Consider the following 16,824-nt stretch of genomic DNA (forward strand, 5'->3'; position numbering starts at 1 on the left):
TCTCTCAAAGAACAGCAGAGCAATGAATCACAGTGGGTGGAGGCACCAGGCACCAGAAAAGAATCCAGAACCTAATCCTGGAAGGAAAAAGAGGATACGTCACTCCAAACATCAGTGACAGCAAGCACCAAATAGAAGGGCAGGGGCTTGAACCACAGCACAGAGGAGGGGCTACAAACATTTTTTTTTAAATGACATTTTCTCTGAAAAGTGAAATATTGTGGATCAGATCTTATAATACACACTAGACAGATTTTAAAAAGATAATGCTATTTTCCGCCCAAGCTTTCCAACGTAAACAGCATCCCTGTCAATTTATATCCATCTTATGTAAATTAAAAAGATAAACTGAATAGTTAATAGTAGTTTCCATAGCAACAATTTACACTTAGAGTTGGCAAATATAGTTCCTTATAAAGCTGCTTTATTCTCAACTCCAGCAGCTAGAAGAATTGGTACTCTAATGTCTTCTGCTATCCAAAGGAGATGCCCTTAGCACTACGCTCATGTGGGTTACCAACATTTAGAGCTGCCACAATATTCTTAAATGTAACTGACATTTTAACAGAGGAAAAGTGTTCTTCCCTTTTCTGCTAGGCACTGGCCAGTTTCCAAGGTAGATTTCAGTACAGGTAAAATACCTAATGTCATAAATTCCAATTTACCAACTCTATGTGATGTTGCACATCACACAGAATCTGCTTATTGGAAATCAAGAAATAGCTACATACATGACCAAGATTTTCAAATACAAACACGCACCCAAGCTAAATGCAGAATAGACAATAAATATGCATGAGTAATTTGGTAAATATAGTGTATAATCTCCAATAACCTTGATGTCATCTCCTAAACTTTGACTTCAATAATAAGTGGACTTATTAAAAAATTAAGGCCAGAAGGAACCATTACAATAACATAGCCTGACCTCTTGCATAACATAGACCATAGAATTTCACCCAGTAATTCCTGCATCAAGCCCATTAAGGTACATTACACTTCTTTGTAAAACACTTAAAGAAAAGCATATTAAATTAAAGTTAGTACTTCAAAAAGAAAAATCTTCCTCTAATACCTGCAATTGTGCACTGGATTCTTCCTGGAGAGTTTGACTAGAACACGCAGTTCCTTCATTTCTGGAGCATTCAGGGTTAAGTAGCCATTTTCACAGTTTACAGAAATCAGGACCAGCCGAGGCATCTGTCGGGCAGTAACCATATGTCCATCCTCACTAATTAGAAGCCAAAACCTGTAGTTTAAAGGGGAATGAAATATATTAAACATTTTACTTACACAGCACCATCAATGATCAAGGCACTGGAGTGCAAAGAGAGAGATTTCCTGAGGCACAGAGCTTAGACATTTTCTTCATAACTACTCAGGCTTTTCCTTAGTAAGTCTGATTTCCCTCCCCTTTATGCCCTGTACAGTGCAGTGATGTCTCTCATTAAAGAGACTATTACTAAAACTAATAAGCTATAGCACAACTTTTTTTGCTTTTTTAAAATCAAAGCTTTCTTCCTGCAGTGCAACTAACAAACTTATGAATCCAAGCAGTGCAGGTATATACAGTATATTTATGGAACGTCTCACTTCTAGAGGCTAAACATGAGTGAGGCTACGATTTGGTAACAGAAATCGTGGAAGTCACAGATTCTGTGACTTCTGCAGATCTGTTTAACTTCAGCCCGCAGCGGCTGGGAGCTGCAGGGTACTCCCACCTCCCATGGTGGCTGGGAGCTGCAGGGTACCCCTGCCATCCAAAGTGGTGGGGGTCCCCAGCAGTTTCCCAGCCGCCATGGGGACAGAGGTCCCCGGCAGCTCCCCAGCCGCCATGGGGGCAGGTGGGGGAAATCCCCTGACAGCTCCGATCCCCTGCAGCTCCACACCTGCCACGGTTGGCAGGGGATCCCCCAAAGCTCCCCAGTCCGTGGGTGCTGGGGACCCCCCAGAACTCCCCAGCCACCGAAAGCAGTGGGTGGATGGGACATCCCCAGCAGCTCCTCCGCTATTGCTGCGGGTGGGAGAATCCCCCGGAGCTCCCCAGCTGCCACAGGCGGGGGTCCCTCCCTCCCTCCCAGCCACAGCAGAGCAGGGTGCTGCACCCTCCTCCCTGCCCCTTTTGTCATGGATCTTTTTAGTAAGAGTCAGAGACAGGTCACAGCTTCCCTGAATTTTCGTTAATTGCCCATGACCTGTCCCCGACTTTTCCTAAAAACGTCCATGACAAAATCGTAGCCTTAAACATGAGAGGGGCATCTTGAGTTTTATTCTACATCTCCTTGGGCGAATCAGAGAGACCAGGTGGGCGAGGGAATCTCTTTTATTGGGCCCACGTGCGCTGGTGAGAGAGACGCGCCTTAGGGCTACCCAGAGCTCCTCTTCCAGCCAGGGAAAGGGCCTCCCCCTGGCACAGCCTCCCCGGGACTGCCAGGGGCTTAACGGGGGCCCTTGAAACACGGGCTAACGTCTCACGCCGACCCGCCCGCTCCCCTTCGCCTCCAGGGGGCGGCGGAGGCCAAGCGGGCAGCCAAGGGGTTGCGGGCAGGGGCGACGCGGCCTGAGTGGGGCGCTTCTCACGGGCCCGCGGCGCCGCGGGCCCCGCCCCGGGCGGTACCTGTCCCGCATCGCCCCGCTGCGCAGCCCCAGCGCCGTCACCTCGGCCCGCCGCAGGGCTACCCCGCGGCAGGACTTCACCGGGTAGACGAAGAGGCCGGACACCGTCCCCACCCGCTGCAGCCGGGAGCCGCCCGCCCGCCGCCCGGCCCAGCGCCACACCGCGGCCCCCAGCAGGGCGGCCAGGGCCAGCGCGCCGAGCCAGGCGGCCTGGGACCGGGGCAGCGGCGGGAGGAGGCCGGAGCCCCCCGGGGCCCCGCTGGATCCGCTCATGGCGACTGGGGCGAAGGGGGGCGGCGGCCGCGGCTGATGAGGACGGGGGCGGGCTGCCACCGTCCCGCCCCGCCCCGCCCCGCCCCGCCCTGCCGGGGCCCCCCGGGGCCGAGCGGTCCTGCCTCCCGCCCGCTCGCCCCAGCCGGCCCCGCTCTCCGGGCGCTGGGAAGAGCCGCCGCCGCCGCCCCAGACCCCGTCGCGCTGCGCAGAGCCCGCGCCCGGGCGGCGGCGCTCCTCGCTCAGCGCCCCCCCGTCTCGTTGGCGGGAAGCTGGACATCGCCGCCCCCTAGAGCCCGGCGGCTGTGGCGGGACGGAGAGCACCCGAATTCCCATCCGCGCGTGGAGACGGGCCTGTGGGGAACCCCTCATCCTCGGGGGGGGGGGGGAGAACCTGGCTCTGGGTCTCGTTGACAAGGGGGTAAAGCCGCGAACCACTCCAGGGAAGTCAGCGGGGCGGGGACAAGCCCGGGAGATGAGGCTGGCGGCATGTCTGCGCTATCGGCTTAAGTCCACTGAAGTAATTACTGCGGTGGCGGATGTCCACACAGCCTCCTTGTGGTGGGGGCGCGCGTCCTCACCAGGAGCCCTTCCACCGGCTGAAGAGGGGCAGTGTGCTGGGCTGAGAGCTCAGCTCCACCCTGGGAGCCCACTTGCCCCCCAGGGTCTCAGCTCCCCGCTTCTGGCTAGGAACGGAGGGCAGCCTCCCGGGCTGCCTGGCTCCCTACGCGGGGAGCCTCCAGGCAGCAGCCAGCCTGGGTTTCTCCTCTCAATTTCATAGCTCCAGCATGTGAAATAGACAAGACAGCCAGCTCTGGATGTAGTAAAACACTGTGTACATAGACACTGCCTCCTAAGTACACTGACATAAGCCCTACTTCTCTCCTGAAGGTGGAGAGACTATGGGGGTGTAGTAGGGCACTTACATCAAGAGGACAAGGCTGCAGTGTATACACTGACATAAGTAGATCAACATAAACTGCCTTTCAAGGACCTAATTGTGTACGGCAAACCAGGCCTCAGAATCTGCTGGTTGAGCCAGGCAGAGGTTCTCCCAGTTCCCACCTTGTCCCCTGAGTCTCAGCTGGGATATCTAACATTAAACTCCCAGTTGATACTTTGTCCCCTTGGCCAGGGAAAAAAAGCTACAATTCTTGAGCCTACAATTCTACGTTCTGGCATAGTTATATATTTGCAACATGACTGATCATAGTCAGCCCGCACCAGTTGCTGTAAAATACCTTTACTATTGTGTAACGCTCTTCACTGAGAGACCAATACCACTTGATAGTTGAGTTCTCTATAAAGTTTCCCTGAGTCATTAATTTCCCACTTCAAAATTGGCCATGACAAATTTCCAACCAGCATCATACTGAGCTTACATATAGAAGCAAAGGCAAAACCTGTCCTTCTCTGGGGCACTCCACAGCCCATGTAACTCATGACTTGGCCCTATGCCTGTTGTTGTCAGATGTCACCAGTGTGGTGCTCTGCTCTGTTTAATGCTGATAACAGTTGGCTGCATGTGTGTGTTTTCTCCCTGTGTGCTATCCCAGCTCTGCGCAGATAGCTAGCACAGCAGATCTCAAGCAAACTGCCCAATGACCACAGATTCTAATAAGGTACGAAGGCACCTAGCCAGGTTTATTGTCAAATGAAACACAGTCTCTAGCTCCCTGGATCAGATGTCTACAATTCTGCTAGTACATATGTGCTCCCTGACAATGGACTGGCTCAATCAGTGGCGGGAATTGCCACTGCCCCCTAGGCCAGACAGAGACGGATACATTCTTATACGCAGGTAAAAACCTGGTTACGCATCACTGAACTCACTCAGGTACAGCCCCTCTATGCATTTGGGTGTTGCCGAACAGGTTGGTTCGAACAAATAAGTCCATCCATCGTATTGTCTATCCATCATATTGTCCTGTCTTTAGGCTGGGTCTGCCTGTTCCTTGTTATGTGTGTGGAATGTGTTTGTCTCAAGCTGTTCTGGTGCTGTCCTGGCACACGTTCATCTTATTAGTGCTTACATGTGTATATGTGCTTTTAGCAGCCTTCCTCTTGCCAGCTTCTGTGAGCAGGGCCTGCCTCTGGCTCACAGCCTAACTTTGCTTTATGTTAGCAACGTCTTGACCATTACTTCAGTTCTGGCCTCATACCAAGCCTCTGATACCAAGGTTTTTATGTCTCAGGGCCTCATCTTACTACACCCATCTCCAAAAGCAGGACCAGAGGGAAAGGCAACAGATCACCGTCAGACTGCAACTCCAAACTTTTCAGCATTGGTACACAAATCAGTTATGGGGAAGGTTTTGTGCCTCTACTTCCAAGAAAACTTTAGGGAAGTCCTAGCCTGAAACAGATTCCCCACCAGGAATTCTTCCTGCCACACCTCACGGAGGAGTTCAACACCTGTACCACCCGAAAATAAGAGGAAAGGTGCCTGAACTGAAGATTGTATAGCCACCACTGATATTCTCAATAATCAGAAACGGTATTTTATAGAAATAAAATGAGAATTATCTTTGTTTCCACCATAGCTTTACAAAGTTGATATGCTTTACATGTCATTTTCAAGGGTGATCAAATGTACCGTGGTGGATGGACAGGATGTTAGAACTGGTATGGATTAGGGAGGCACTGCTATAGAAGAGCTGAGCGTGCCCCCATGCAGGCTGGCACTGATGGTAGCATGCTGAGGGAGCCGAGAAAGCTGGATTGATACAGACAGGGCACTTGCTGTGAAGGAGGTCACGTAATCACCATAAGATGTTCATTTCACTGTTTCAGAGGCTAGGAGAAATCTGTTCAGATTAGCTAGAGATAGCATCTGTATATTAAGAGATGAGCCTGAACTCTTAAGTATGTGGATGTTTTGCTCAACCCATTATACACATAGAGGCCAGCTAGCCCAGTTGAGATCCAGATCCAAAGTCCAGAAATTATTAGATTTTGGTGGGTTGGTTTAGGCCCATTTCTACTTTAAATACGTCCTTCGGCCATGCCAGGTTAATACTGATGAGTTTCTGCCCAAGATCCAGCATCAGTTTCCCTGCACACCACACAACTGATGGGTGAGGCAGAGAATAGAGAATACTTCAGCTGCAAAGTGTAAGTAAACATTGGCTGCACATTCTGTTTGCTTCTTCAACACTCCAGAGCAAGAGATGGTATCGCTAGACTAGGACTTTGGAAGAGGATACGAAAGGCCTGGCAGGTGGTAGGATGGTTTTGCCTCCTAGAGGAATTCTCCACTTTCAACTTCAGAAGAAAACTCTCTGGCTCTCCAGGGGCAGAATCTGATCCAATATTCACTGAAAGAATTGGAATTTTTAACACCTTCAACTTCAGTACTGGGACTTCTACATTTTCATCTTGTTTTGTCATGGCTATACATCTATCTGCATTTTCCTTTTCACTCTTCCACCACCAAGCCCTGTGATACACAACATAGAGCAGTTTCCATGTTCTTTGGAACAAATAAAAAACTGAAGTTCATACGAATGACCCCTCCTGGCAGTAGGAAGTAGAAGGGCAAACATCTTGTACATTTCTAGACATGTAGGGAATAAAGGCTACTTTTACTTTAAGAGAGATATGACATCATAATGGCCTACAGGTTGTGATGCCAGATGCTTTTGACATCACAAAGAAACTCTTAGCAACTGTTTAAGCATACACATGACCATTTTGTGATGGAGATAGATCTCCCTTGATTGGCAAAGCAAGAGCAGTGTCTGCTGAACCCTCTTGATTCCTCAGCTTGAATGCGTCAGAGTCCTCAGCTCAAACAAATTCTCAGTTCAAAATCTCCAGGATTAGCTTGAAAGCCCCCAGTCCTGAAGCCCAGAAGGCAAGCAAAGAGGTAACAAGTTGGCTGAGAACATTTCAGAAGCATTCTGACAACCAAAGCAGGATGGGTGACTGGAAAAGCTACATCAATACCATTCTAAAGGATAAGAACATTGAAGATGTAGCTATCGTGGGGCACAGTGACAACAAATCAGTATGGGCTTCCAAGCCAGGGGGCCTACTGGCTGCCATCTCACCTCAGGAAGTGGGCGTGATCATAGGCCATGACAGGAAGGGGTTCCTGCAGACAGGGATTACCATAGCTGGCAAGAAGTGCAGCGTGATCCGTGACTACTTGCTTGTGGAAAAAGATGCTGTGATGGACACCAGAACCAAGGAGGGTGACAGCAAGTCCATCTGTATTGGCAAGACCCCCAGAGCCCTGATCTTCCTCATGGGCAAAAAGGGAGTCCATGGAGGAGCCCTCAACAAGAAGGTTCATGAGATGATTGCAAGCATGAAAGCCCAGAATAGCTAGAACAAAGGACATAGATACTGCTTTCCTGGGGGGGGGGGGCATGGAAAATGACCTTATCCTTGCTTTAAAAGAAAGGAAACAAATTCCTGATTTCACTTAACTGTCTCTTTGTCCGTTTCTTTCAGGTGGGATGGAGTAGGGTGGAGGAACTTGCTATTATACTAGCAACCTGCCTGCCCATCTCTTGAGGGACTGTTGAGCACGATTTCAGAGTAGCAGCCATGTTAGTCTGTATTCGCAAAAAAGAAAAGGAGTACTTGTGGCACCTTAGAGACTAACAAATTTATTTGAGCATACGCTTTCGTGAGCTACAGCTCACTTCATCGGATGCATTTGGTGGGGGGGAAAAAAAAAGCACAATTGTTATCCTTACTGTCCCTAGTCCCACCGGTCTGTTTCCAAGCCATTTTATGTGGTATGCTGACCATTTCCCACTCTCCCAGTTCTCCGTTAGCAATAACTTTGAGAAAAGGGGGATTTGGTCTCTTTTACCGGCTAGTCCGTGATTGTCACTGTTTGAAGTCGTTACATCCTGCCCTTCTGCTATTGGTAATTGGAAAGCTCCTTGCTCCTATAAATAGTCCCAAAGACTAAGGAATAGCAGGGGTATTTGGGACAGTCCATTTCTATTTTGTTTTGGATGATGTTCCATTAGGCAATCACTAACATGAACGACTCATTTTCTTTCATATTATGGCATTTTATTAACCAAAGCTCTGTATCATTTTCCATTAGAGGGTTTATTAAAGACAGAATGTAGCTAGTCCAATGAGTACTGGAACCCTGAAGGGTTGGGTGCCACAAGCTGCACTTCTGCTATGTGTGCTATGTACATGATAAGGCCACAGTTTGTACCACTGGAACTAGCCCTGCTAACTTGGGGAGCTAACTATTGATCATCCAGAGTTGGGCTATTACAACAGCCTCCTGCTGCCAAACCTATTGACTGACCTGAATTCTGGGTGTGGAACCCACCCATTAATCTTTCACCTGCTCACTTCTCAAAACACTTCCATCACTGGGCATTTTACAGTAACTTTGGAAGGGAAGTGAGATTTTTTTTAACTGATTTTTTTAAGCCACCCATACTTTGGGGTGAAGATGGAGCCGGTTCCTTCCCCATTCAACCCTTTCTTTCCCATGACAAGTACCCTCATACTCTTGCAGCAGCTGGTCTCAGTTCTGTGACTCCTTCTCGCTCCACTAGCATGGCCTCCACAAGAGAAGGCCATGTTGTCTCGACTGCTGAAGCACTTCCTCTTCCATTGCAGGAGCTGCTGTATATGGGGGCGGGTTAGGGTCTAATCGGGAGTGCAAAAAGAGAGGAACGCTTTCTCCTTCTTCACAACCCAGCAGCCAACAAGAAGCAGAACTGGGTGTGTTGGGCTGGGAGAATAAAGAAGAGCAAAGGAGAGGCACCTCCTCTCCAGATTTATCCCCTTTGGACAAAATATGTCCCACTATTTTTCTTTTTTTTTTTTTTGTCTCCTGAAAGGCTGATAGATATATGCTCTAGGCAGACCAGGTACTGCACTGCCAGGGCATTGAACCAGGGCATTGCCTGCAAACCAAACCTCTGGTCTCACTATAACAGGCCACTGTTTGCTCTGCCCGAACACCCCAACACACAAAGATTCTCCATTCTGCCAGGTGATGTTCTGTGCCAGCAGATCTCAATCCATTATACAATACCAAAGCACAGCATTATGGCACTTCACACTCTATAACATCAGGGTACCCCGCTATGCCAGGAAAGCTCAACTCTCCACACTACTAACTCTGTCACAAGATCCCCTTACATAATGGCATCCCACCTTCACATCATGCTCATTGTCCGATCACTCAGCTTTCCAGGCCCATTGGGCCACAAATAAATCACTCTTGAATAATGCACGAGGCCCCCATAGAAATAAGGTGTGAGCCAACATCATGGCAAAAATTAGACTGGCCATCCTCTAAATACATCTGAAGGACAAAAAAAATCTTCTGTGCTCCTTGATAAATATGAATTTTATAATTGTATATGGCGCTGATATTGTGTAATTAAAGGAAGACCATATGAAGATTTGTAGCTGTAACATGCTGCTGAAAACACCCAGAACTGTGAGCACCCTGCCTCAGCAAGAGTGAGCTTTTCTGGAGATTAGATGGTGCATCAGCTCCCCTGCCACACCAGCCTGACTTCCTCACCCGCAAACTCCTCAAGGCTCTCCCACCTCAGACCTTGCCTAGCAGATAATGATATGTGAACTCCAGCCCCCAAGCTCCTTTATCTGCTATGCACAGCCCTACCACTGTACAAAGTTTGTTGCTCTTTTAAAGAGTTGGTACATCACAGCTTTTTAATTGGAGTTAACACCCTCTTCTGATCAAACACAGCACTGCACTGCACTGGTCTGCCTTTGTTTCATGGGTCAAATTGATTCCCTGGGGTTCAGTCTCCTGTCTCTTCTGGAAGCCCAACTCCATCCTGATTAAGGCGTCTGCTGGTATGTTCCAACATGTTGCTTCCTGCTGCAATTTTACAATTTAAATGTTCTCCTCCTGCAGCCTTGGATACAAACAAATAGCCCATTGAATTTGGCCACACCTGGTTTGCGGTGTTGGCCTCTTTCCTTTGTGTTGAGGAAACATGTTTACCAACTTCCCCTGACATGCCTGGTTTAAACACCTTTTAGGCACAGATTTCAAAGCATAATATCCCTGAGTATCCATAATTCCACACACAGCATTGTCACATGCATTTAACAATGATATTGCTGACCAGTGTGGTGTTAGTTTTCAAATAATACTTCACCAGGCATATTGTGTACAAATCTGACACACCATATTTGCGGTAGCATGCAGGGTGTGAACACAGGGGTCCCTAAGCCACAGTAGCATGCAGCCACATGAAAAACAGTATAAATGAAACCAAACTTCTAACACATTAGCTTGGGTGCACCTTAGAAAAAGGAAGGAACCCTCCAGTAAAACTACAACACAGGTGCAGTCAGCAAGCGTGTCCCCCAAAAGGATAATGCTTATAACCAGCAATTAAAATAAATTAACATAAGCCCAAGGATATATACATACAGTCCCTGCCCTACGTTGCTGAGAACCTAAAATAACATTACAAGGCACTGCTTATTAAGCTTCTGCAGGTCATGCATTTTTATCCTGTCCAAAAAGCTTCACAGAAAACACAGTTCTTTGTGGTTAAAATTGCCAGTTGCTTCCACAAGCTCAACGCAACAATGACCCAACATTTTGTTGTGTGTTAAGTCTTCCTCATTGGGCAAATCACAAAACCCAGTCTGTGCTCTCTGACACATACAGTCTGAAAGACACAGCGGACAGGACTGGAGATTAGGAGAGAATAATTCCAAGAGTTTGTTTGCTCACTTCTTGTGGGCATCACCAAAGGCGGGACTTGAATGTGGAGCAGTTTTGCTTTTAGAATTAGAATTAGAAATACAAATTAGAACATGGAGGAGAACAGCCCTGGTTTGTACTGCACATTTTAACAGTGTTATTCATCCAGGCAGCAGTAACTCCTTGGTTATATACTGCAGTGATAACGGCCAGTGATCTGAGCCTAGAGAGGGCACATGTCATAGCCCAGTGACTGGTTTCGGAGTAGCAGCCGTGTTAGCCTGTATTTGCAAAAAGAAAAGGAGTACTTGTGGCACCTTAGAGACTAACAAATTTATTAGAGCATAAGCTTTCGTGAGCTACAGCTCACTTCATCGGGTGACTGTACATTCAAAATAAATTTAGAGAACAATCATTTCAAAGCCTAAACAGAACCTGAATCCACAGTTCCCAAAATCCTCGAGCCCTGAGCTAAAAGCCCTTTTGTTTAGCTCAGCCCAGTAGAGTGTTTGTTACATTTAACCCAGACTTCCTCCCTAGCCTGGTCTGGTCAAACTACAGGAAAAATAACAGGAGCCAGGAAAACAGCAGCCTCTGCATGATCTCCTTCCTCCTGCTGTGATGTGAGATATCCAGTATAGAGCGGAATTAGTATTTTGCTGGTAAACAGCATGTCCTGAGAGAGGCGATTTGCTCGTGCACACAATACCTCCTGAAAATACCACTAGTAACTAACTTATCAGGCAGTTTTATTTTATTTTCAGACACACCTATGTCATCCAGGAGCCAAATACATTAATTCCCTCAGAGACTAAAAGATTTGCAACAAGAACAATGGTCTGATTTACTTACAATACAAACAGAGTTACAGGTTTTAACTGGATTCTAATTTAAGTATAGGCAGAGCAGGCTGTGCTACCTGTAGCTAAGGGCTTGGCTACTCTTGCGAGTTACAGTGCATTAAAGGAGCCCCGGGCGCACTAGCTCACTACCCGTCCACACTGGCAAGGCACATAAAGTGCACTGGTAGAGTGCTCTGACTCTGCAGCTGGTCCACTCCAGGTACTCCACCTTGGCAAATAACTTTTGGTGCACCCCCACTGGAGCGCCACAGCGCCAGTGTGGACGCCCTGGTCTGTTAATGCACTCTGATCGGCCTCCAGAAGTGTCCCACAATGCCTGTTCTAGGCACTTTGGTCATCATTTTGAACTCTACTGCCCTGCCCTCAGGTGACCAACCATCAGACCCGCCCTTTAAATTCTCTGGGAATTTTGAAAATCCCCTTCCTGTTTGCTCAGCCAGGCGTGGAGTGCTCTCAGAGCATCTTTCCAGGTGACCGTGCCTCCATGCACCAGGCGATCCCCAGTATGGAGCAATGGCGAGGCGCTGGACCTCAGCAGTGTTTGGGCGGGAGGAAGCTGTCCAGTCCCAGCTGTGCTCCAGCCATAGGAATTATGATACCTTCAGGCAGATATGAGGGAACATGATGGAAAGGGACCATGACCGGGACGCAGCGCAGGGTTAAAGTGAAGGAGCTGCAGAATGCCTACCGCAAAGCCCACGAGGCAAACAGCCGCTCCGGTGCTGCCCCGCGACATGCCATTTCTACAAAGAGCTGGACACCATACTTGGGGGGCGACCCCACCTCCACTCCGAGGACCACCATGGACACTTCAGAGGCCAGTTCAACGAGGCGGGAGAAGTAGGAGGAAAGCGGGAGCGAGAGTGCTGAGGCGGAGGAAGACACCCCGGAATCCCTAGATGCAGGCAGCCAGGAGCTGCTCTCAAGCCAGGAGGAAGGTCGCCCGTTGCGGTAGCCGGTGCTTGGGGAAGGACAATCACCAGAGGAGGTTCCCAATAAGTGGCTTTTATTTTGGGAAGAAGTTATTCAGTGTGGGCTCTTGGGGTGAGGTTAGGGCCGCATGCATGCCTAGATGCGGAATAGGGTGTTGATGTGCTCTCTCACATCGCGGTAATCAGCCTAAGTGATCTCCTCAAAGGTCTCAGACAGAATGTGGGCAATGCACTTGCGCAGGTTTCTCAGGAGAGCCACTGTGGTCCTTGTCCCAGTCAGGCTAATATGTCTGCGCCAGTGTGCCATGAGGGGCGGGGGGGACCATTGCTGCACACAGGCAAGCTGCATATGGGCCAGGGAGGAATCCATATTGCAGTAAAAGACCCTCCCTTGCTTCCCAGGTCACCTTCAGCAGCGAGATATCTTCCAAGACAAACTCCTGTGGAAAATGTGGGGACAGTGTTCAGTATAGGGGCCCCCTGCTGCTGTTGGCTCTCCCCAAGGCACAGAAACCCAGAGGACAGTACAGCTGTGAAACAATCAGTCCCCCTTGACTCTGTGCTTACTCACCATTTTGGGTTATGTGTGCTTGCTTTAGGATGGGCAAATTATGCTATTGTGTAGACTATGCTTGCCCTTAAGTACGGGGGAATCATCGCTCTGTCTGGTGTGAACAATGCTGCTTCTGTTAAGTGTTGCATTTTGCCTTTAGAGGTGCAACCTTGAGATCTCAGCCATCCGTGTTATCACCGGCCGAAAGACTCCAAAGAATCAGAAAGAGGCCACGTAGAAGCAAGGAAGACACGTTGCATGAGGTAATGCAGCATTCAAGTAATGACAATCGAAAAGTGCATGAGTGGCAGGACAGTGAAAGGAGGATCCGCCAGCAGAATGAGGACCACCAGCACAAAAGCGCGGTGCTCCGGCAGCAAAGCATGGATCAGATGATAAGCATAATGGAGCGCCAAGCAGACTCTATCCAGGCACTCATAACCATGCAGGGAGAACGCTACCATGCCCGCCCACTCCTGCAGCCCTTGTCCCAAAACTCTTTACCTTGTGCCCCCATGTCACCTCCAACCCATTTTCCCCAACAACCAGGTTCTTACAACCACCAGCTGCCTCCAACACCTGTAGCTTCACCACCCAGCCCTGAAAACTACGACCCTTACCCACTGCGCTCAACCCCCATCACCATGCAGTATAGCCATCCTGAAGTGGAGCACTCATTGCACAGCACTCCAGACAGTACGGACTCCAGGACATACGCAAATCTGTGATTGAACCGTTCCCCACCCCACCCCCTTGCCCTTTCTGTTTCCCAAGCAGTTGTTTCTTTTCAATAAATGAATTTTCTTTTCAATAAATGGATTTTTGGCTTTGAAAACATTCTTTATTATTGCATAAGGTAAAAGATACTTTAGCCCAAGAAAGCAACAGGCACTGCAAGTCAGCGTAGCAAACACAGATTCCTATTAACATTGGAACCACTGCACTTCACTCCTGTGCAGGGCACCAGACATTACTGGTGGCTTTCAGCCTCAAATTGCTCCCTCAAGACAGCCCTAATCCTTGTGGCCCCGTGCTGGGCCTCTCTAATAGCTGCTCTCTGGCTGTTCAAATTCAGCTTCCAGGTGTTGAACCTCTGAATTCCATGCTTGAGTGAATCGTTCACCCTTCCCTTCACAAATGTTATGGAGGGTACAGCATGCAGATATAACCGCGGGGATGCTGACATCGGCCAGGTCCAGCTTCTCATACAGAGAGCACCCGCAGCCCTTTAAATGGCCAAAAGCACACTCCACAGTCATTCTACACTGTCTCAGGCTGTTGAACCGCTCCTTGCTGCTGTCAAGGCTCCCTGTGTAGGGTTTCATGAGCCATGGCATTAAAGGGTAAGTGGGGTCTCCAAGGATCACAATGGGCATTTCGAAGGTGATCTTCTGGTCTGGGAAAAAAGTCCCAGCTTGCAGCTTCCTGAACAAGCCAGTGTTCCAAAAGATGCTTGTGACATGCACCTTTCCAGGCCAGCCTGCATTAATGTCAATGAAACGCCCATGGTGATCCACAAGCGCCTGGAGAACCACAGAGAAATACCCCTTCCAATTAATGTACTCGGAGGCTAGGTGAGCTGGTGCCAGAATTGGAATATGTATGCCCTATATCACTGCTCCGCAGTTAGGGAAACCATTTTGTGCAAAGCCATCCACAATGTGACGCTTGTTACCCAGAGTCACAGTTCTTCTGAGCAGGATGCGATTAATGGCCCTGCAAACTTACATCAACATGATTCCAACAGTCGACTTCCCCACTTCAAACTGGTTAGAGACTGATCGGTAGCTGTCTGGAGTTGCCAGCTTCCAGATTGCAATAGCCACCCGCTCCTCCACTTTCAGGGCAGCTCTGAATCTCGTGTCCTTGCACTGCAGGGTGGGGGCGAGCTCCTCACACAGTCTCATGAAAGTGGCTTTTCTCATCCGAAAGTTCTGCAGCCATTGCTTGTCATCCCAGACTTGCATGACTATGTGATCCCACCACTCAGTGCTTGTTTCCCAATCCCAAAAGCAGCATTCCACAGTGGTGAGCATGTCCGTGAATGCCACAAGCAGTCTCGTGTCATATGCGTTATTCAAGTTGATATCATTGTCGGAGCCCTCACTGTCACTTTGGATCCTAAGGAATAACTCGACTGCCAAACGTGACGTGCTGGCGAGACTCGTCAGAATACTCCTCAGCAGTTCAGGCTCCATTTCCGCAGACCGAAAGGGAAGACAGAGCACACAGTACAAAAAAGGTTGAAAGATGGCACCAAATGTGGACGGAAGCACAGGGATTGCTGGGATGCGAACCGATGCATCACGGGGCATTGAGACAGGACCCAGAATGCCCTGCACCCCCCACCCCCTTCGCACAAGCCACAGCAACAGAATGGGAAGAGGGGCTCTGTGGGGTAGCTGCCCATAATGCACCACTCCTAATGCCGCTGCAAGTGCTGCAAATGTGGCCACGCCAGTGCGCTTGCTCCTGTCAGTGTGGACAGACTGCAGCACTTTCCCTGCAGCATTCTCCGAAGGCAGGTTTAACTCAAAGCGCTCTACATCTCCAAGTGTAGCCATGCCTTAAGGTAACCTGACACTTTCCATTATAAGACCATGTTTTCAGTTGCTTATAACATTGTCAAACTTTAACAGTACAGTCTGAAATTTTCCATATCAGGTGACTTCCTCAGGCTATACATTTTTAGAAACTTTCTGCTAAAATTGTTCAGTTCTTTCCGAGAACGGGCTACACCAAGTACAAAAGCCAGTGCACCAGAGACGCAAGGTGTGGGTCCTTAGCTTCCAGGCTCCTCTGATTCTGAACACATTCACTGTGAGAGTTCACAGTTGTGAACCCTGGAAACTCTTGATGAAAAATATTGTTGGGTTCATAAGTGTTCTGGAGTGATCCGTCTTACGCATATTCCTTTGATGGCCATAATTATCCAACATTGCAAATTACTGCCCAGTGCACAGAGGTGTGGTCCAGTGGTTAGTGGACAAGCCTGGGAATAAGGGTTTCCTGAGTTTTGAGGCTGTCTTTCTGTAACAATACACAGTTCCTTCAGTTCTGCAAAAAACAGGAGAGGAGGGAAGACAACGCCACAAACTCACTCACTTTCTATATCTCTCAGACAGGGATTCACATGGCTTTCAGGATGAATTGGCCCAGAGGAGATCAAAATTAACACACACACACATACACACAAGCCCTATTTTCTAAATTTCCTCTAAATATAGAACAAACAAGAGATTCAAAAGATCAATTTAAAAGGAGGCGAGGTGGATAAAAGCGTCACTGCTTCCATTTATAATCCTCAAAGAAACAAATAAGTTCTGTGAGTCATGCACTCGAACTAAACTCAATATAATAAGCATGGGGGGAAATCTCTGGTGAATAACTGGCAATGATAGAAATAAAAATAGGGTCATTAATAATGAATGCCTTCTAGCAGAGAACACTTCTGCAAAGCAGCAAGATAATGGGTCTCATTCACAAGGCACTTCTTTTATGGGGAACCACTTATGCAGATTTGTAGATTTTCAGCAGACCTTCATTTATTGTAATAAAAGTCAGCTAAATTGTCCATTATCCAGCAGTGTAGCCAGGTTCTAGCATCACTGAAAAGCATCTTTTTACTCTTGCCAGCAGTAAATCCTGGGCTCTGCGAATTTACCATCATCAAGCAAACACAACCTTGATTATTTTAAGCACATATCCAATAATTGACACACACTGGCTTGTTCTCCAGCTTCTATTAGTTACATTGAAAATTCCTTCAATTTTCTGTAATCCCAATTATCCAAACATATTCAGTGTCACCACAGAACTGCGGAGCTGTGCATGCTCTGGGGAATAAAGGCCTGCAGTACAGCGATAAAAGACATCTCTGCAATGATTGGAAAGCCTCGCAAG

General features: G+C 48.3%; 2 protein-coding genes across 3 annotated transcripts in view; one reads left to right on the plus strand and one right to left on the minus strand.

The window, feature by feature from the left end:
• The window catches only part of MTARC2 (mitochondrial amidoxime reducing component 2), a 41,271-nt gene extending 38,034 nt beyond the window's left edge, over positions 1–3,237 (minus strand). For both annotated transcript variants that reach the window (XR_006280236.1, XM_038395317.1), the window contains exons 1-2: positions 2,618–3,237; positions 1,076–1,249 (exon numbers count right to left, since the gene is read on the minus strand). Coding sequence is in view for 1 of the 2 variants with exons in the window: in XM_038395317.1 (XP_038251245.1) it covers positions 1,076–1,249; positions 2,618–3,222 (779 nt within the window). In the remaining variant the exon portion in view is untranslated. The remainder of the gene's footprint in view (positions 1–1,075; positions 1,250–2,617) is intronic.
• Positions 3,238–3,311: 74 nt separating this feature from the next.
• PFN3 (profilin 3) lies at positions 3,312–7,246 on the plus strand. The gene is made up of 2 exons (XM_038395318.2): positions 3,312–4,687; positions 5,082–7,246. The coding sequence occupies exon 2, from the start codon at positions 6,806–6,808 to the stop codon at positions 7,217–7,219; it is 414 nt and encodes a 137-aa protein (XP_038251246.1). The 5' UTR covers positions 3,312–4,687; positions 5,082–6,805; the 3' UTR covers positions 7,220–7,246.
• The last annotated feature ends 9,578 nt before the right edge of the window (positions 7,247–16,824 follow it).

The sequence above is a fragment of the Dermochelys coriacea genome, chromosome 3 (assembly GCF_009764565.3).
Source record: "Dermochelys coriacea isolate rDerCor1 chromosome 3, rDerCor1.pri.v4, whole genome shotgun sequence".
Taxonomy (NCBI): domain Eukaryota; kingdom Metazoa; phylum Chordata; order Testudines; family Dermochelyidae; genus Dermochelys; species Dermochelys coriacea.

Bases quoted from the DNA above. Each gene is read 5' to 3' on its own strand.
- PFN3 (XM_038395318.2), top strand. From the start codon at position 6,806: ATGGGTGACTGGAAAAGCTACATCAATACCATTCTAAAGGATAAGAAC.